Source organism: Aquila chrysaetos, chromosome 24 (assembly GCF_900496995.4).
Source record: "Aquila chrysaetos chrysaetos chromosome 24, bAquChr1.4, whole genome shotgun sequence".
NCBI classification, from domain to species: domain Eukaryota; kingdom Metazoa; phylum Chordata; class Aves; order Accipitriformes; family Accipitridae; genus Aquila; species Aquila chrysaetos.
The window spans coordinates 15,562,515-15,583,102 of record NC_044027.1 but is presented as its reverse complement, the minus strand read 5'-3'; the positions used below and the strand labels follow the sequence as shown (position 1 = coordinate 15,583,102).

Below are 20,588 nucleotides of genomic sequence, written 5' to 3'. Positions count from 1 at the left end.
GAAATTTAGACGTTAGAGTTTAGACCAGTAGCCCTTGCGCCATTCTTGGAAGCCACGTGCCATGGCATAGCCCGGGAATGGCACATGAACTCAAGACCAGGGCTGCCTCTTAAATGACTAGATCTTTATAAGCTCAGTATGTTTATTGAGGATATGGTATTATCTTACATGAAGAAGGAAGAATACACTTGAAGGAAAACCAACTGCTTCTAGCTTAAATTTGAAGTACAAATTGTAATAGCCATGTAAGTTGTACCCACTTCTTAGAACATATCTGCAAATATCAGTGTGGAAGAACCAGTTTCATAGAGTTGGGGAATATTAGTAATAGTTATCCAGGTTCCTGTTGATTTAAGACTGCATAGGGTGCAGTGTCTGTACAGATAAGTGAGCTTGCCTTATTTTAATCCTTTTTCTTTTTCTAGGTTAAAAAGTATAGTTGCAACTTACTAGAATACGTATCTTTATATCAGTGTTTAAGAAAAATCGATGAAAACCAACTACTTTCAACTTCAGCTTAGTCTAAGAATGTACAGGACTCTTGCATTTCAACTCTCCCCAATATTACTGTTATGTTTCAGATGATTCTACTGACCCCTTCTGGCCAGCGCTGCATTGTTTCATGGTTATTTTGGATCAGCTCGGATCTAAAGTATGGGGTCAGCTTATTGATCCTGTCCAAGCCTTTCAAACCATTATCAACAGTGTGAGCTACAACAATGAAATAAAAAATATACGCAGTAGCTTTAAGAGGTCAGTTTTATTAAGAGACTAGAACAGTTTTATGATTTTAATACCAGGTAGCGTGGTAGCTTGGTCTTGGTTTTCTTGTCAGTGCTGCCTTAACTTGTGTTGGGGGGGGAGACGGCAAGGAAAAAAATCAGATGGTGCCAACTTCAAGCAATGAAAAGATGAAGGAGGTCCCCTAAAATTGTGAGGTTCTTCCAAAAAACACATGCTCGCTTCTTTTTGAGTATCATGAAGTCTGTTACGCTTTTCAGGATTTTTTTCCTGAATCAGGAAGGCTGCTGTTTAGTGCTTATTTAGTGCTATAACCAACTTGCACTTAAGTTTAATGAAGAGTGCCATGTCTGAGACTCTTGGTAAAATTATGGGAATTCCCGAATTGTCAGTGGATGACATAGTTCTAGATTTTATTGTAGTTCCAGATGACAACTGATTTGAGTTTACTTTCAGCTTGTGTTAAGTCTTAAATGTTTCTCAGGATTAGATTTACTTAATGGTGCTGTATGTGAGAATCGTGCAACTGTCCTTTAATAGCTTGGATAACATAGTGAACTGCTGAAAGGAAATGCTTTAGAACACATAGCAGGCATCAGATACTCTTTTGAAAGGTTTTCTCTTCATATAGTTACATCGTAAGATAAAATGGATTTTTTGAATCGCTTCTGAGTGACAACATTGGCAATATTGAACAGAAAGTTAATTAGGTAAAGTATTTATTCAGTGCAGAAGTGGTTTGTTAGTACACTGCTAGGAAGTCTAGAAATAGTTTCTATGGGAACAGAATTTTGTTACGTACACTTAAACTCCATCTTTTGGCATGCTGTCCCTTTTGAGGATTTTTATAAGAATCCAGGTCCCAAGACTTCAGGGACACATCCTGTTTTGGAAAACTGAAATTGTGCATAATTTGAAAAAGTTGGTGGAAAATAGTACCTGGATAACCATACCAGTTGTCTACTGTTTTCCTGTGATATATTTTGAATCAACATTGAGTGGCAATGTCTTAAATGTTCAGTATTTTTATACATGCATAGTCTATAAAGTTATAGATAGCTACAGATACGTATATATGGAATGTTATAGATAGCTGAGGAAGGCGTATTAAAGGAGATTTTCTTCGATTAAACAAGCTCTTTGAGTGTTGTGTTCAAATAGTTGCATACGAAGTTTATGAGCACGTAGCCATGATTGAACTGCATTTATGCATAGAAAACTCAAAGAAAATGGAATTCTTCTGGGTGTTTGTTCTAGGTAGTCAAATCCATGGCTTAGCAGAAAGCTCTTTTTCCTGAGGCAGTCGCTTCCCCTACCTCTTATAAGCAGGATAGAACAAGCTCTACAATTGTAAATATGCTATCTTTTCATAGGTATGTTTTATCACTGACAAGTTCTAATAGTCACATGGTCAGCATCTGAAAAGTGAGATCTGTGTCTTGACCAGCTGGCTTTCTTACAGTTTAAGTTAGTTGTGTGGAGTCTATAATGATTTGTATTTCTTTTTAGGACAAAATCTGAACCGGAGTCAGACTACAATGATGACATGGTTACTTGCAGTCAGATTGTGTATAATTATAACACAGAAAAGCCTCAAAAGGTATTAAAAAAAAAAATTATTTCCCTGTTCTTTGAATTCTGATGACTGAATGACACTGTCATTTTAAACCATATATAAGATACAGAGGGGAAGATACTATGTTTCTACTAGTAATGTAAAGAAAAAATATTAAATAATGTATGTCACTATTGTGTGCCTTAAATAGCAGGCAGTCTGGTTACTTCTTGTTTAGCTGGTGCTTTCAGGTTGTAAGAGGAAAGAAGAATGTGTTTGTGAATTAGGCAGAGATGGTATTAAAGCCCAAGAATTCATATCAATATTGAAACAAACATTGGTACCTCAATGAAGACTCTAAATTAAGTTTTCTTTAAAAAAGTTGCCAATTATGTTCTTGTATTTTACTTTTTGTTTCTCAGTATTCTAAACCAATATATCGAGTATGGAGTAATGAGGTATGCTTTGATATACTTTTAAATGTTAGACTGTGCTCCAAAATGGCACTATTTTTTTCTTGTTATAAAGCAGAGTAAACATTTGTGAATGTGTTCTTCTCTTGATGTTGGTCCATTGAATTTATGAAATGTCTTTTAAAGGCTTTAAATGTATATTTGATTATCTGAGGTTAAATTGTGTCAGCTTAATATCATCTTTGGAGGGTTTCACAATGATTTTTAAAGGAAATACTACTTTACACTTATTTCATAGGTTACATGTTAGGAAATGAGTTCCTTATATGTGTGTTAGTTTGATCTTTATTTTTTGCAGTTTCTTGCAGTTTAGATTTTGACTTACGTTAGGATATAAGAGATGTTACCATTTAATGAACATATATTTGAAAGAAAGTAACCTTTATGGCTAGAAAAAAAACCTGGCAGATTAAACTGTGCAGATGTGAGTAATGAGGATGGTGTGGTGAATTTATTTTCAGGATACTGGATGGAAGACTGCCATTTGTCCAGACTACTGCCCCAATATGTATGAAGATATGCAAACACTGGCTAATGTGCTTCAGTCTGATATTGGCAGAGATATGCGTGTCCATGACAGCACGTTTCTGTGGTTCATCCCTTTTGTTCAGTCGCTTATGGATCTCAAGGACTTGGGTGTAGCATATATAGTAGAAGTCATTCACTACCTCTGCTCGGAAATCAAACATATTCTCAATGAAAGAATCCAGCAGTGTGACAAAATCTCTGAATTTTTTCTCCTGATCTTGGTGTCGATTATTGAACTACACAGAAATAAAAAGTGCCTGCATTTGCTGTGGATTAGCTCCCAAGAATGGGTGGAAGCAGTGGTGAGATGTGCTAAGCTTCCAGCTATAGCATTTACACGGTGCACTGAAAAAGCATCTGGACACTATGTGAGAGGTTCATCAGCAGTATCTTTACAAGCTTCTAACTCTGTGCAGCACGCCTGTGTGCAGTTGATACGCAGCCTTCTTAGAGAAGGCTATCAAATTGGGCAGCATGCTCTTTGCAAGCAATACCTAGACAAACTCAATCTTCTTCTGCGAGGAAATCTATCTTTAGGTTGGCAGCTGAACATCCAGGAAACCCAGGAATTACAAATGTGTTTAAAGCAAGTTATAAGAAGTATAAAGGACAGAGCATTGCATACCTCTGCGCCTGTAGGAAAAAATGCAAACTCCACAACTTTGCCTGCCATTTCTATAAAGCAAGAGAAGAGTGCACATGGCGAAGATGACCTTTGTTCACCATTTGCTGTCGTATTGAAGGAAGGTGGAGGTGAAGATTGTCAAGAGAACCTTCTCCCTAGAAGAAAGAGTGCCTGGGAAGAGGAATGTAGAGATGCATCTAAAAGTTCAAGAACTTGGACATCCACAGAAGGCCTCTTGGTGAATATTAAAAAGGAACTTAATGACTTGACAACTCAGGAATATGTTTGCCCACAGAACCCTTTGGCAGCAAAAGTATCTGGGAAAGTTCAGGGAAATAGGAACAATGATCTTGTGGCAGGGAAATGTGATACAGATAATCAGTGCTTTAATCCAGATGCCCAGTATTCAGATTTCAGAAGAGGCGGAGAGTTGGAAAACAAATGTGAAGCAGGACCGGGAACACTAATGCATCTGGCTGCTCAAACTTGTATTGGTTCTCCAGAACATGTTTACAGCTCAGATGTAAAGGAAAGCAGTATGTCTCCCAGTTCCTCTTCAAAGTTTAAAGTAGATGTGCATAGACTCATGAATTTGAAAAACATGGTACAGAAAACTGAATGGCCCTCAAAAGTATCACAGCTAGTGAAGACACGTGACTTGAAAAACTGCAGTTTAGCAGCAAGTGCTTCGAAAGCAGAGGTAGAGCGACCTAAGTTTTGCACTGGCTATCTGTGTACAAGCCAAGATTGTCATAAACATTGGGGAGTGAATGCTGTGCGTGAAAATGAAATCTCTGTTGGTACTCCATCTTCAAGGAGTTGTGAAAGTACACAGGAGAAAAGTGTCAACAGTGCTTTTCAATCCAGACTGGTTCCAACTAAGCAGGTATCAAAAGAAACACCACTAGATTGCTCCAGCTCCTCAAAAAATGAACCTGGTATGCAGGAAAACGAAGATGACAGTATTTTGCTTTCAGGGATTAGAGACACCTTGCTGAAAAAAGCATCCACTGAAGAAAAATCAGGTTCATTGTTGAAATCTCTGTTCAAGAAAGACACTGACATGCAAACTTCAGACCGGGAACAGCCTCATTTAAATAACTTAGTTAAATATGACTCTAAGGGTCAAATTTCAAAGACATTTTGTACGGATAAAGCTTCAGCAAATGGTCGTGTTCCATCTAGCTCTGAAAACAAGAGGGATATATCCAACCCTGCTTCTCAGATCAGGCCACTGTCAGTGAAGTGTGAATCAAGTGACAGGTTATTTGAATTTTCAGAGTATTTCAAGAGAGAAAACAATTCAATGGGGAAGAAAGAGGAGGATTTTGCAAAGATGGTTTCTGAAGATAATACTTTAACAGACTCCCAGGTTGATAGAGAACTCGGTAAATTATCTTTAGCTGCGTATGCCAAAAGTGTCAATTTTCCCTTTGATTCAGGCCAAGGAAGCTCAGTACATCATAATGTATGTGATATTAAAAGGAAAGTGAAAGGTGCTGTAAGATCTTCCAATGAAGGCCAAAGTACCAAGTCTCCCTGTGATGCAGATTGCCTTGACAATCAAGTCATTATAATTTCAGACTCTTCTGATGAAGAAAAAGGTGTGGCTGACAAGGAGGAAACAAAAAAACCGAATGAAAACGTGTGTCCTGAAAAGCAGCCTTCAACTTCCAGCTGCATTTCTGATAGTGATAGCAAAACAGAATCAAAGACTCCAAGCTGTCACTTGTCACTGGAAGACTGTGAGTCTCAGTACTTTGAATTTGAAACAGATTTTGATGTCTTTTCGGTTTGGCGAGATACTCAAGCATATAGTACGGAAGCAACTCAAGAGTATAAACAAGATCATGTTTCAGCATCAGTTGATAGTAGTAATTCAGATGGCTTACTGAACGATCACACAAATGAATGGGGTTACGATCTGGATTATGTAAGCGATGATGCCATGGAAGAAGAAGCAAACTTGATAGAAAAACAGGTAGAAAATATTTCTCATGAGAAAGAAGCTGATAATACAAAAGAAGTAACTAATTCAACATTGCAAGAATCTGTTAGTAAGGGAGATGCAAAAGATCAACTGGAGAATTTTGCGGACAAAGGTGCTGTTGCTAAACACTTCACCCTGGACTCAAAATTGACTGAACCCAGACCATCTACATCTAACATCTCATTAGCTTCAAAGTTGGCCCTTAAGAAAAATAGCGCGAGCCCACGGAAGAACGTAGCAAAATCTAAGGTAGCAAGAACTATTCAAAGAAGTCCTAAAAAACCTCCTGTTCTTAAAACAGCACAAAATAAAAAACTACTTCAAAGTACATCAAAAAATTCTCAACCTGGCAGGTCAATGCCTGCTGTGGTTCCTCCAAGGAAAGTTCGGCAGTGTCCTGCACCAGCATCAACTGTAGAAAAACTTGGTCTGAAGAAGGCACCCCGTAAAGCGTTTGAATTATCCCAGCGCTCTTTAGAGAGCATAACTCAATTGCGCAGCCATGGTAAAGCTGCAGGGAGAGTTGGAGTTGTACAGAAACAGAAGATTAAACTAATTGCTCCTCAGAGTTTGTCTGTAAAACATAATAAAAAATTGCTAGCCTGCCAAGACCTTCAGTTTTTTAGGCAGACAAGGCCCCAAAAAAGTGTCAGAGTGAAGAATCCTGCAGGAAGTTCTGAGAGTAGAAACAAAAAAGTTAGCAAAGTGGATGCAAGATCTATGAAACAAAAGCCTAAAAGTTTTGAAATGGCATCTGTTGAAAGACTGGTTGAAAACCAAAGAGAGAAAAAAAGGGAGGAGACTCTTTGTCCCTCTCCTAGTGAGATAAAATTTGAAAGCCTCTCTGTGGAGGAGGCCACCTGTGTCTCTAAAACGCCTGGTTCTTCAGACTCAAACAGAAAATCAGAGGATAACAGTATGATGGTTCCTCCCATACCTATGGATTCAAGTCTCTCTTCCGCTGCGCTTGTTGGAGATGATAAAGATGAACCTTCAGGAAAAGGTTGTATTGTCCAGCCTGAGTGTGAGAAGACAACTTCAAGAGAAAATGGGTGTAAACGAAATGAAAATGGCGAAGATGATGATGGTTTATTTTTAACTCAGTTAGATCCTGTGGATATGGAATTATGTTCTGAGGAGGAAAGTGTTCAAGATACTGCTAGAGACAGTGAAAAAACAGAGGAAATGGATACTGCTGAAAACCTTCAGGAGAATGAATCCTCGACTGTTGTGAAATGTAAATACAAAGAGTGTATGGAAAAAGTGGAAAAACCAGGAGAGTACTGTAGTAAGCATTCAGCCACCAGCTCAGAAGCAGATCACTTGTTTGCTAAACCTTCTCTCCTGCCACCTTCTAAAACAAGAAAGCCTTCCACTACCAAAACTTTCAGCTCAGCAAGTTCTTCACGGAATGCAGCCTTCAGCAAGGATCTAGAAGATGTTAAAAAGCTACCGCCAGCTTCAAAAAGCAAAGTGAATACAGCGAAACCGGTGGTCAGGCCACCAAATGCAAAGGCTATACCAATAGGAAATCAAACACGCAAACCTCCCAGTTTCAGTAATGTACCTCAACCCCGTGTTTCTAATAATGTTCTCCAGTCACAAAATAGACAGAATGACAACGCTTCAAATATTCCCAGAAGGCCTGCCCGAGAAGCATATTATTCTTCCTTTCTTGGCGCTCAGCAGCGTGATCATAGGATTTTTGTTAATGAAGTCCTACAGTGGACTTACGAAATGTTTGCAAACTCCAGCCAGTTCAAACCTCCAAGTGATCTCCTGCAGTCTGTAGCAGGCTCTGTTCCTGTCCAATTTCAGGGATACAATGACTATTTTAATACATTTTTCCCCTTGATGATGCTAAATGCCTTTGAAACAGTAAGTAGCTATCTGCCTCTTGGTTTGTTTTCATAAACCCTAGTTAACTTTGCCAAGAGATTAAAAACTGGTTTATGTTCTCTGTTTACCTTCGGGAAATATTCAGATACAGATGTGAATGGAGGAATGATTTGGGGGAAATAATCTAGACAGTTATGTTTAAGATTGGGGACTGTCAGTATTATTCACCTTAGTGAAGCTATTTTTTTTTTCTGGGTGCACATCCACAGTAGCCTGCAAAAGGAGGAAGAAAGGAGGTGGTTCCTTTTTATAGCATATAAAGCTTAGAACAGAAATCTTTAAGAAACTGAGGTCTTTCAATGACAGTGTCTGTAAAAAGAGGATAAGAACATAATGTTTTGATTTATATTGAGAACTTATGTGAGATGGTAGGTTAATCTGAGAAGTGTTTTTTCCAAACAGTTTACCTTTAATAGTTTAATAGTGAGAAAACGCAGTGTTCTTCAGTTAAAGTCTGTATGCTTTCAAGTTCAGTCATTGCATCACTTCTCTCATAGAAATAAGGTAGAAAATGAAATCAATACCAGGATAATACTGGTATTTTAAGGTGAAAATGCAATTGGGGGAACCCACATTTGTTTTGAAGAGCTTTGTAAGAAAGTACATTAAATGGGGTGTGGGTGGGGAGGAAGTGGTTTCGTTTGGCCTGTGTGTTTATATGTAATGTGTATGTTAAAAAAAGAAATGGGTAAGGCTCTTCGATGTCTTGTACTTGACAGTCTGCTAGCTTTCTTTTATTTCTGCGTAGCATGTTTGCCCTTTGATTCATGATAAGCTATTCTTCTGATACGCTAAACCCTTCAAAGTATTTTTATTTAGCTTTTACTTTCCAACATGTAGCTGGCACAAGAGTGGATAGAAAACCAGAGAGTGAGAGAGAAGAGTTACTACTTCTACTTACAGAACTTCTGTGCTGACTTGAATACAGCAGATTTTACAGGTAAGAGTTGTTTGGTTTTTTTGTTTGGTTTTTTTTTTTTAAATAAAACGCTCTTCTAATTTTCAAGTAGACTGCTGTCCTGGTTTCGGCTGGGATAGAGTTAATTTTCTTTCTAGTAGCTGGTATAGTGTTATGTCTTGGATTTAGTATGAGAAGAATGTTGATAACACACTGATGTTTTCAGTTGTTGCTAAGTAGGGTTTAGACTAAATCAAGGATTTTTCAGCTTCTCATGCCCAGCCAGCAAGAAGGCTGGAGGGGCACAAGAAGTTGGGAGGGGACACAGTCAGGACAGCTGGCCCAAACTGGCCAAAGGGATATTTCATACCATGTGATGTCATGCCCAGTATATAAACTGGGAGGAATTGGCCGGGGGGAGCAGATCGCTGCTCAGGAACTAACTGGGCATCGGTCAGCAAGTGGTGAACAGTTGCATTGTGCATCACTTGCTTTGTATATTCCAATTCTTTTATTATTATTATTATTATTATTGCCATTATTATTTTCTCCTTACTGTCCTATTAAACTGTCTATCTCAACCCACGAGTTTTACTTTTTTTTTTCCTGATTCTCTTCCCCTTCCCACTGTCTAGGGGGGAAGTGAGCGAGTGGCTGCGTGGTGCTTAGTTGCTGGCTGGGGTTACACCACAACAACTGCCTTATAATGAGTTAGCACTTAGAGGTTGAATTTTTTTTTAATTTGCTTTAAATGCAGAAAAGATCTTGGAATTTGCTATTTTACAGAATGCATCTAACAGAAGTATGTATTTTGCAGGGAATTTGTGCCTTAAGTGTTCAGTACAAAAAGTTATTTGAGTGCTGTTGGAATACTTTCCATCTCATTTGGAATTTTGTTTCAGCTTCTTTTGGTAAATAAAATAGTCCTTGACTTGCTCTATTTTTATACAGTGCTATGTTCAGGCTTAAGAATGCAGGATGAAGTTAAAACTCTTCATAGGCTTTTGCTATAGCTTTTAATAGCTTTAAAAGTTAACAGATGGGTATTATTGAAGTATATGCAATATGTTAATGGTAGTACTTCTATAGTCAGAAAGTAATTGTAACCATTTTCCTTTTAATGTTCTAATTTTAAAATGTGTTTTGAGTAGCTCATTTTCAAGAAGGTGATTTGGCAAGGCAGCTTCATCCAAAGGAGGATGACTTAATCTTTTTGGTGGTCCAAAAGAAAAAAGACACCTTTAGGGAAGAAAGTGAGATGGAGAACCATATAGTGAATCACGTTGGTCTTGTGACACGATTTTCTCGTGCATCTGGCTGTTTAACTAGTAAGTAAATGGGGTTGAAAGAAAAGTGGGATTCTTCTTGGTACCATAAAATGCTTTTTCATAGCTGGCTGTTGATAATTGTAATACACCACTTCACTTACCCCAGAGGAAATGGGATTGTTTTTCCACTGTAGCATGTCTATTCCGTGCTAGAACCTTCATAAAAAGCCAGGAATTGAAGCTGCAGACCTGCTTTCCGTGCATTTTTCTAGGGACTTCCTTCAATACAGATGTTAATGCTTTTTGTAAGAACAGACACTGATGATGAATAAGTACTCTGTATACATCTTTAGGAGTGTGTTGCTGTGAGATAGGAGGTGCCATGAACTTCAGTGGTCTCACTGACTAGAATTTTCACTATCTTCTGGAACTGAAGTTGTGAATTACCAGGATTACCAAGTATCAGGATTAATGCTGCCTGATTACAACAGTGATCTGAATTGTTTTACAGAGCATTGGGGTTTGTTTGGGTTTGGTTTTTTGGGGGTGGGGGTGGTGTTTGGGTTTTTTGCAAGAATTGGTTGTTGGCTCCCTAATAGAAGGCAGCACCTGGTTCTGGTGAATTCTTTGAGTGACCTGTTTGAATATCTTTAAGTTAATAATTTGGATATTCTTTGAATTAACAACTTGTGGGGGTTTTTTTCCTCCCCCCTGCCCCAGGACAAAAGGAGCAGCATACTGTCTGTCATCTTTCTGTGAAAACTCGAGGAAATTTGTCATTCTTCATAAATAAGCAAGTGAAGTGTGTGGTGGTTGGATCCCTGGTGACCACAGACCGAACATTCAAGGGCCTACTACTATTGAGCAGGAGTCCCCTGGCTAAACCCATCATAAATCCAAGTTATGATGACTTCTGTCCCAGAGATTTGCCCATAGCTTCAGAAAGTGCTGTAAGTTCTGCAGCTAGAAATGATAGTTAGGGATGACAAAGTGGGCATTTGGATCTCATGAGTTTTGCAAAACTGGTTTTGCATGCTGTTTTTTTGAGATGACTAAGTGCAAATAGGCAAGTTTTCAAAGGCATTGAGGCACTGTGCTTTTCAGAGTTGGTTGATTGGGTGGATGGAGAGGAGTCTGAGTTTGCTCAGGTGTTTCTGCTGTGTTGACATAGGTACTAGTAGTGCAGTTTAAGCAGCTTTCAGTTTTTTTTCCTTACTGGAGAGGTGTCTGTTCAGGAAATATGGCATAGTATGGGAAAGGTAATGCAAAATAAAGTAGAGTAAATGAAACCTTTGTTACAGCTTTTGAGTCAGGATTGGGTGTGCCTCTAGAGCAAACCTAGAATCCAAAGCTTCCATGCCCTTCAAGTTTTTGAGTTGTAGCTGGGGGTGGGGTGGGGAACGGACATTCTGAAAATACATAAAATGAACATGGAAGGTTTGATCAACATTAAGTAATTCATTATTTTTTTTCCCCTGCCTGTTCCTTCAGGCATCAGATATGAACGAATACAATGAAGATCAAAAGAGAGCCATTGAGACAGCTTATGCCATGGTAAAGCAGCATCCAGGGCTTCCCAAGATCTGCCTCATCCATGGTCCACCTGGAACAGGGAAATCAAAAACTATTGTTGGACTTCTGTCTCGTGTTTTGAGAGAAGTAAGTGAATGTGATGTGATTGCCATGTGCTTGGTGCTTGGTTTCCCAATGGAAGTCAATGATAGCTTAAACTAAATGGAAGTATAGTATTGGTAATTACTGGGGGTGTAATTCATTAAGCTGACTTAAATTTGTAGTGCATAGGGTGTAAAGGTGGAAATAATACCTTTTGGGCATCTGGGAAAACACTGATGTTACAGAACTTAAAAAGTAAAATCAACAAAACATGCACAATCTGTAGTATAAACACATGTTACATAAAAAAATCTTAATATTTTGATGTATTAAAGAATGTTATTTGGCCTGTCCCATTTAATGATTTTCATATTAGCATCCGGTAGATTCATCAAGTACATCATTGTTGAAGGGAACTTATGCAAATAGTATTAATACATTTGACTTGTTACTCAATGTAAGACATACCTTAAGAGATATTCAAGTGCAATAGTCCCCATACTCTGCATGTGGATTAAGATGAGTGTACAGCCTGGCTTTTAAATCGCAAATGAAAACAATCTAAAGAGCCTGTTTTGATTTATTGTTAATTAATCTACAGAACATTAGGAAGGAGAAGACAACTCAAAAAACAAATTCCAAGATCAAGCCAAACCGTTTTCTAGTTTGTGCACCATCAAATGCTGCTGTTGATGAACTCATGAAAAAGATCATCATTGCATTTAAGGAAAAATGCCAGAACAGACAGGAGCCTTTGGGTATGGTTTATTTTAAAATTCTGTTTATATGTTAAATAGACAAAACCTGAAGGAGAAACTGGAACAGTTGATCACATATAATACTTATATGCTACTCTAAGCAGCTTTTTTCTCTTGCAGAACATGACTGGTACATCCTCATACTGTTGTTAATTTTAATGTGCTTTTCTAAAAGGTGTATTATGGGTTTTTTTCTTTAAATAAATTGCACTTTTGTCTTTATAGAGACATTGGCCCTTCCCTCATAGTGTTAGTTTCAGTTCACCAGCTTATAAGTACGTAAAGATTTGAACACAAGACTATTACCTTGATTTTGAATGAAATTGGACTTTGCTGATCATGCTAAACAGACTCATGAAAATTTTGTCTTGTCAGAGCCTCTCACTTTTTTTTTCTCCTCCTAGTTTGTGACTAATACAAAGTAGATGAATTCTGAACAAAACATCTAGTCTGGGGGGGGGCGGGGAATCCACATTGTAACCAAATGTCAATTTGGTATTGACTTGCCAACTGCATTACTGATGGTACTCAGTAATTTTCTAACTTAGGAATTCTGTAAGTTTTAGATAAAGAAGCCTGAGAATAAGGGGTGGTTCTGTTAATTCAAAATAATGTTCTTAACTGTTAGCCGCTACTAAAACACAGGCAACATCTTTTTTTTTTTTTTTTTTTTTTAGAGTTTGGAATTACTGAATTTTTTTGTTGGATAAGTACAAGTAAATTGTTGCAAACCCCTGAAAAGCAGATATCCATGGTGTTTAAATTTTTTCTTTCTCTCGTACCAAAGTGCAGAGATGATTGGAGCAATGTAAAAATATTTTGACTCTGATTTTGTAAACAGGAAACTGTGGTGATATCAAATTAGTGCGACTTGGTGCTGAAAAAGCAATCAACAGTGAAGTCCGGGGATTTAGCCTGGATAAGCAAGTTGAACATAGAATGAGTAAGTAACATGCAAATCAGACTTTTCTTCAGTCTTTAAGAGCTTGATGATGTTTTACACTTGGGACTATGTGTCCTTTAAGAAGGAAGATCTGGTAAAAGGTTTTTCTGCAACAGTGCTTCATAAAGCATTGTTTTTCTCACTCTTAATGGGAAAGTGTCAGCTTACATATGGCCTAAAATCTAAGCAAAAGCAAAGAAATAAGCAAGATGACTTCTTGTTTGTTGGGGTTTTTTTTGAAGAAATTATAATAAATGCATGTTAAAGCCAGCAATGTGGCTGTGCAGCATTTGAGAGCTACAGTTGGAACCAAGTCTCATTATCTTTGTCTTAAAAGATAAGACCTCAGTAGAAAAAGGGAAAATGCAACAAAAAATGTGTTTGTCCAGTTGTTCTTAATAACTTAAGACACATGACTGAGAGCAAGTGTTATTGTAACATCGTTTTTCTATTCCTCCTGTACATTTTCCTTTGTTTTATTGTAGAACGAAAGCCAGCTGACTGTGACCAGGATATTCAAAAGAAAAAAACAGCTCTGGATCAAAAGCTGGACATGCTGTCTCGTCAGCGTGCCATGTACAGATGTGAGAAGAGGGAGGTGGTAAGATAATAGTATTTTTAATTCTATTTGTCTTTTTTGTGTTCATAACTGAATCCAAAGAGTAAAGAATTCTACCTTTTAATGTCATCTCTATTCCTGGCCTATATTAGAAATAGTGTGGCCAGCAGGAGCAGGGAAGTGATTGTCCCCCTGTATTTGGCATTGGTAAGGCCGCACCTTGAGTACTGTGTTCAGTTTTGGGACCCTCACTACAGGAAAGACATCAAGGTGCTGGAGTGTGTCCAGAGAAGGGCAACCAAGCTGGTGAAGGGCCTGGAGCACAAGTCTTAGGAGGAGCTGCTGAGGGAACTGGGGTTGTTTAGTCTGGAGAAAAGGAGGCTGAGGGGAGACCTTATCGCTCTCTACAACTACCTGAAAGGAGGTTGTAGTGAAGTGGGTACTGGTCTCTTCTGTCAAGTAACTGGTGATAGGACAAGAGGAAGTGGCCTCAAGTTGCACCAGGGGAGGTTTAGACTGGATATTAGGAAAAACTTCTTTACTGAAAGGGTTGTCAGGCATTGGAACAGGCTGCCCAGGGAAGTGGTGGTGTCACCATCCCTGGAGGTATTCAAAAAATGTGTAGACAGGGCACTTCAAGACATGGTTTAGTGGGCATGGTTGATGGTTGGACTCGATGATCTTAAAGGTCTTTTCCAACCTAAATGATTCTATGATTCTATCTCTGAGCAGTAACTGTCTCTTCACCACCTCCTTCAACGAATGGAAACGTTGGTTAGCACTGTGAAAGGGAATGAAGAACTTTACATCAGGAATTTTTTTGTTTATTTATACTGGTATTTTCAACTGGTTGATCATGCCACTTCTTGCTCTAGTGTTCAGTACTCTTCATTTGGTTCTGTCACCAGTTAGTTTTTAGTGTAACCATATTTATAATCAAATTAAATCATTAAGATTTGTATACTTCAAAGCTCTGTTTTTGTTTAACTGGAAATAGTAAGATACCTTGTGATCTGAGATTTTGGGATATGTGTTGCACTTGGAAGTTTTCCATTTTTTTGTCTAAAAATTTGGCATTTGTGCTCAAATTACAGCTTTCTGATGGTAAACAGTTTTCCCAGTTGCACAGAAATGGAAGATGTAGTACTGTGTGTTGCAAAGTCTAAATATGGTGATGACTTTCGAAGAAACTGATGAGCTTCTTCAGACACATTTTATATTAAAAGACAGTCTGAACAAATCTAAATGTTTAGGAAATGAATTAGGGTATGGGAGAAAAAAAGGTATATGGGAAATGTGTGGTGTTAATTATTCCTGATATGTGGTTTCTCTTTATTTTTTTCCACCCTATCTAGAGTCAAATGTTAGATGATGAAATTGGCAGACTTTCAAAGGAGAGACAACAGCTTGCTTCTCAACTAAAGGAGGTAGGAATTTATCTTAAAGGCAGCTCTTTAATAAACCTCAGCTAATGTATTTATATACTTGGTGTCCTTTAATTGTGGTGGAGCTTTGGTTTTGGTGTGGCTGGGAATATTTCTAAAGTAGAAGGTAAGTAGATAAAGTTTATAAGCCGAGTAAATTGTGGACAGCCTGGTGTGAAATCCAGGTGTACTCTGGCTGCATATTGGGGAAAAAAAAAAACAACCAACAAAAAAACCCCCCAACAACCAAAAAAAAAACCCCAATGGGTGGAAGTATTCACTCTTAGAGTTAAGGGTGAATTTTAAATGAGATGTGGCATATTTGGCAAAGAAGGTAATAGAAATGGGCTTGTCCCCATGTTCTAGGATGTATCTTCATCACCACTTTCATGCCCTTTAGAGTCCTACGGGAATTTAGGTACTTTTAAATGTTTCTAAGTAAAGCAACAGCTGGAAGAATTTTTTTGTGCGTGGAGATGGATAGATCTGAAAGTGGAAATAGGCACTGATAGCAAAACCAGTAATTAAGGCTGAGTAGCACCAACCGTGAGATGAATGAAGGTTCGTCTTTAATGAATATTTGCTAACCCTTAATGGTCATGGAGGCTTGGAGTTACAAATGTGATGGCAAACTAAACTTTGGTCACAGTGTGTCTAGATTGCATAGCTGTAGAGATAATGGAATACTTCTTTCCAGTTTGCCATCTCAATGGCATTGATCTGTAATTTAAAGTAACACTTCAGTTAAGTCAACTTGTGACTTTTATTTGTAATAATGGAGATAGTTTCATTGGGGTGATGCATTATGCATGATCTGTTTGGCAGTTAGAATTGTCCAGGCAGTTAGAAATTGCTCTAAGGTGGTTCAAGAAAGCTAAAAGAGAAGAGGAGACATGGTGTGCTGTTGTACTTGAAGGTTCGGAGGCACTCGCAGAAAGTACAGGCAGATATCATCTTGGAGTCCGACATCATCTGCTGCACGCTGAGCACAAGCGGAGGAAGTCTGCTGGAATCTGCTTTTTTGCGGCAAGGCCTTGATCCTTTCAGCTGTGTCATTGTGGATGAGGTCAGTAAAGCAATTTAGAACTACAGCATGTTCCACTTCTGAGGTGTGCCTTTTTCTCTGCTTAGGCTACTTGTGATTTTTTTGGCTGCTCGTGTAATATATTGTGGGTTGAGTGCCCCCTCCCCACCTTTTAACTGGTAACCAGCCTGTCCTGCTATGTAGAGCCATGAGAAGAAAAAATAACTTTTCATTGCTGCTTTTTCTGACTTGTTTGGTGCTTTAATGGCAGACAGCTTTTACTTAAAAATCATGGCTAAAGTGTGGTTCTTGCTGTAGAGATTTCCAGATGGTTGGGTTATATTTGTGTCTGTTTGGAGAGCTCTGCATATTTAATAATAAAAGAAAAATCCGTTTGGAGTTTTTTATTAGGGAAAAATCCTTCTTTTTCTCTCTTGTTTTAAATTTTTTTTTTTTTTTTTTTTTTAGAAGACTTAAAAAGCATTTGAGTTATTCTGTCTCTGTTACAGGAAATTTAACATACTTCCCTCCACTCCTTTGCTTACAACTTCCATTTTTTTGTCCTGTTTGCATATACAAAAGGCAGGGCAGTCCTGTGAGGTTGAAACACTGATTCCACTGATCCACCGCTGTAATAAACTTGTCCTTGTTGGAGATCCCAGACAGCTCCCTCCTACTGTAAAATCAGTAGTAAGTGTTCCAACTGTATTTTTTTTCATGCTATATAGTGGATATAGTATCAGAACAGTATTTATAGGAAATATATAAAAGGAAAAAAAAGACACTTCAATGTCAGATCAGGGTGTTTTTCAGATAATGACTTTTGCCCTGCAAATTTGGGGTCTGTTATGTGGAGACTGTATCAATACTGCCTTCATATGTGTGCATAAAGCTAACACAGATGTGTGAGTGCAACCTCTGTAGACTTTCTTGGTGTAGCTTGGAACTGATTTCATGCACCATTAAGAATAACTATGGCAATACAAACTTCAGTGCAGCTCCGCGCTTGGTTTGTTAGATGTTGTCTTGTGGCAGGCTCTGTTACTTCATTATGTGAGTTTCAGTCAGTGTCATGTTCCTTAAGGAATGGAAGATGAAGACTACCTGTTTGTATGGGGACTTCTTCACCCTACAGACGTGTTCTAAGGATGAACATATAGGAGCACTTTCTTGTATCCAACAGTAAGGAGGACTGTTTTAAATATCTCAAAGAAAGGAGTCAAAACAGACTGGCTTCTCTAGAAGGGTAAATTACCTGGAGGCTGTGTGCTTGTTTAACGAGATCCCACCTGGAAGATCTTGCTTTTCATTACTGTTGATGTTTTTAAAATTTTACTATGTTGTGGAAAGTTGTCTTGCTAAAGAGTACACTGACAAAAATTCAGATACATGTAGGTGATCTTTACTGAAATAATAAGACTAACACAAATAGAAAATTGAAGTGCAAGTAGTTGTCATTTTGTCAGTGATTTAGAAGTTTAGAAGAAAACACCAAGTAGTTTTAAGTCCAAAAAGCAAATTCCTGTCGGTGATTTGGGACCCAATTCCCCAGAAGTCAATCTCATGTTTTCCCACTGGCAGAAAGCTCAGGAATATGGCTACGATCAGTCCTTGATGGCACGTCTGCACAGACACCTGGAGGAGCAAGTGCGGAAGAATGTTTTACGAAGCCTGCCAGTTGTGCAGCTGACTGTGCAGTACAGGATGCACCCTGACATCTGCCTCTTCCCATCCAATTACGTTTATGGCAGGACTCTAAAGACTGACAAGTGAGTAGCTCTCTGACCTCCTGCTCAGAAAGGAGAAATTTCAAAGAAACCTTTTCATGTCAGGATATTCTTTTGAGTATAAAAATTATTGAGGATGGGAGCAGGGAGGGGAGGGGGTAAGATGCTTAATGGGAGAAAACTTCCATTCTGTCTCTTGTTAGTGCTGGTTGTGATATGTAAGTGTCTTGGGTTTGGCTGGGGTAATTTTTACAAGAAGCTGGGAGGGGGCACAGCTGGGACAGCTGACCCAAACTAGCCAAGTGGATGTTCGATACCATATGATGTCATGTTCAGTATATAACTGGGGGAGCTGGCTGGGGGGAGGAGGGGTTGCGGCTTGGGAAGTGGCTGAGCATCAGGTTCTGGCTGGTGAGCAATTGCATTGTGCATCACTCGTTTTACATATTCTTTTATTAGTATTATTGTTATTATTGTTTCTTCTTTCTTTGTGTTGTCCTATTAAACTGTCCTTATCTCAACACATGAAGTTTTACCTTTTTCTTCTGATTCTCCTTCCCATCCTGCCGGGGCAGGGCAGGGAGTGAGCGAGCAGCTGCATGGTGCTTAGTTGCCAGCTGGGCTTAAACCATGACAGTTGTTTTTGGCACCCAACATGGGGCACGAAGGGTTGAGGTAGTGACAGATCTGACCAGAGCATGTTAAAACAGATTTGTTATATGCATTTCTTATATTAGGTAAATAGTCGTTGGTCACAATGTTGGTTTATTTTTTCATGTGGTGGTGTTACGTAAATTCTTATACGGGCTATGTATTCCCTGTGGTGATGTTTATCACCCGTGGGAGAGGGATCAGGACTATCATTTTGCTGTACTGCGTAATGTTGACTTATGATTACATCACTAGTCATGAGGTTAAGCTGGTATTTCTATGCGGCTTTGCTGTCATTCCCATACCTTGGGCGCCCGCTCTTGGAATTTATTGGTAATTGTACCAATCAAGACTCTGATTCCCATCCATAAGCTGATTCGTCAACTGGAGAGCCAAGGGGTGATCAGCAAGACTTGCTTACCCTTTAATAGTCCCATATGGCCAGTGTGAAAATCTAGTGGAGAATGGAGACTAACAGTAGACTATTGTGGCCTGAATGAAGTCATGCCACCACTGAGTGCTGCCGTGCTGGATAAGCTAGAACTTCAATACAAACTGGAGTCAAAGGCAGCCAAGTGGTACACCACAACTGATATCGCTAATGTGTTTTTCTCAATCCCTTTGGCAGCAGACTGCTGGCCACAGTTTGCTTTCACTTGGAGGGGTGTCCAGTACCCCTGGAATTGACAGCCCCAGGGGTGGAAATGCAGCCCTACCATTTGCCATGGACTGATCAAGACTGCACTGGAACAGGGTGAAGCTCTGGAACACCTGCAGTGCACTGACATCACTGTATGGGGCGACACAGCAGAAGAAGTTTTTGAGAAAGGGAGAAAATAGTTCAAATCTTTCTGAAGGCTGGTTTTGCAGTAAAAAGAAGTAAGGTCAAGGGACCTGCACAGGAGATCCAGTTTTTAGGAATAAAATGGCAAGATGGGTGTTGTCAGAGCCCAATGGATGCGATCAACAAAATAGCAGCTATGTCTCTGATGACTAGCAAAAAGGAAACACAAGCTTTCTTAGGTGTTGTGGGTTTTTGGAGAATGCATATTCCAAATTACAGTCTGATTGTAAGCCCTCTCTATCAAGTGACCTGGAAGAAAAACAACTTCAAATGGGGCCCTGAACAACGATAAGCCTTTAAACAAATTAAACGGGAGATTGTTCATGCAGTAGCCTTTGGGCCAGTCCAGGCAGGACAAAATGATAAAAATGTGCTCTACACTGCAGCCAGGGAGAATTGCCCCACCTGGAGTCTCTGGCAGAAGGCACACGGGGAGACCCAAGGCCGACCCTTGGGGTTTTGGAGTTGGTGATACAGAGGATCCAAGGCCCATTATACTCCAACTGAAAAAGAGACACTGGCAGCATATGAAGGAGAGTTTGAGTTGCCTCAGAAGTGGTTGATACTGAAGCACAGCTCCTCCTGGCACCCCGACTGCCGGTGCTGGGCTGGATGTTCAAAGGGAGGGTCTCCTCTACATGTCGTGCAACTGATGCCACATGGTGTAAGTGGGTCGCACTGATCACACAATGGGCTCGAATACAAAATCCCAGTCGCCCAGGAATTTTGGAAGTGATCGTGGACTGGCCAGAAGGCAAAGATTTTGGAATATCGCCAGAGGAGGAGGTGACACATGCTGAAGAGGCCCCACTGTATAATAAACTGCCAGAAAAAGAGAAGCGTGCCCTGTTCTGGGATGGGTCCTGTCGCATTGTGGGAAAGCATCAGAACTGGAAGGCTGCTGTATGGAGTCCTATATGACAAGTCGCAGAAACTGCTGAAGGAGAAGGTGAATCGAGCCAGTTTGCAGAGGTGAAAGCTATCCAGCTGGATTTAGACATTGCTGATCAAGAAAAATGGCCAGTGTTCTATCTCTATACTGACTCATGGATGGTGGCAAATGCCCC

The 20,588-nt window shown here is 39.3% G+C and overlaps 1 protein-coding gene across 7 annotated transcripts in view; it reads left to right on the top strand.

The window, feature by feature from the left end:
• SETX (senataxin) overlaps window positions 1–20,588 on the top strand; it is a 38,478-nt gene that overhangs the window by 7,670 nt on the left and 10,220 nt on the right. For 5 of the 7 annotated variants that reach the window (XR_005931330.1, XM_030000471.2, XM_030000470.2 and 2 more), the window contains 14 exons: window positions 582–753; window positions 2,251–2,341; window positions 3,231–7,790; window positions 8,652–8,751; window positions 9,861–10,037; window positions 10,698–10,927; window positions 11,469–11,636; window positions 12,193–12,349; window positions 13,191–13,292; window positions 13,778–13,893; window positions 15,207–15,278; window positions 16,192–16,341; window positions 16,882–16,989; window positions 17,881–18,068. Coding sequence is in view for 6 of the 7 variants with exons in the window: in XM_030000471.2 (XP_029856331.1) it covers window positions 582–753; window positions 2,251–2,341; window positions 3,231–7,790; window positions 8,652–8,751; window positions 9,861–10,037; window positions 10,698–10,927; window positions 11,469–11,636; window positions 12,193–12,349; window positions 13,191–13,292; window positions 13,778–13,893; window positions 15,207–15,278; window positions 16,192–16,341; window positions 16,882–16,989; window positions 17,881–18,068 (6,391 nt within the window). In the remaining variant the exon portion in view is untranslated. The remainder of the gene's footprint in view (window positions 1–581; window positions 754–2,250; window positions 2,342–3,230; window positions 7,791–8,651; window positions 8,752–9,860; window positions 10,038–10,697; window positions 10,928–11,468; window positions 11,637–12,192; window positions 12,350–13,190; window positions 13,293–13,777; window positions 13,894–15,206; window positions 15,279–16,191; window positions 16,342–16,881; window positions 16,990–17,880; window positions 18,069–20,588) is intronic. The other 2 variants (XM_030000473.2, XM_030000475.2) reach the window with 2 other exon arrangements.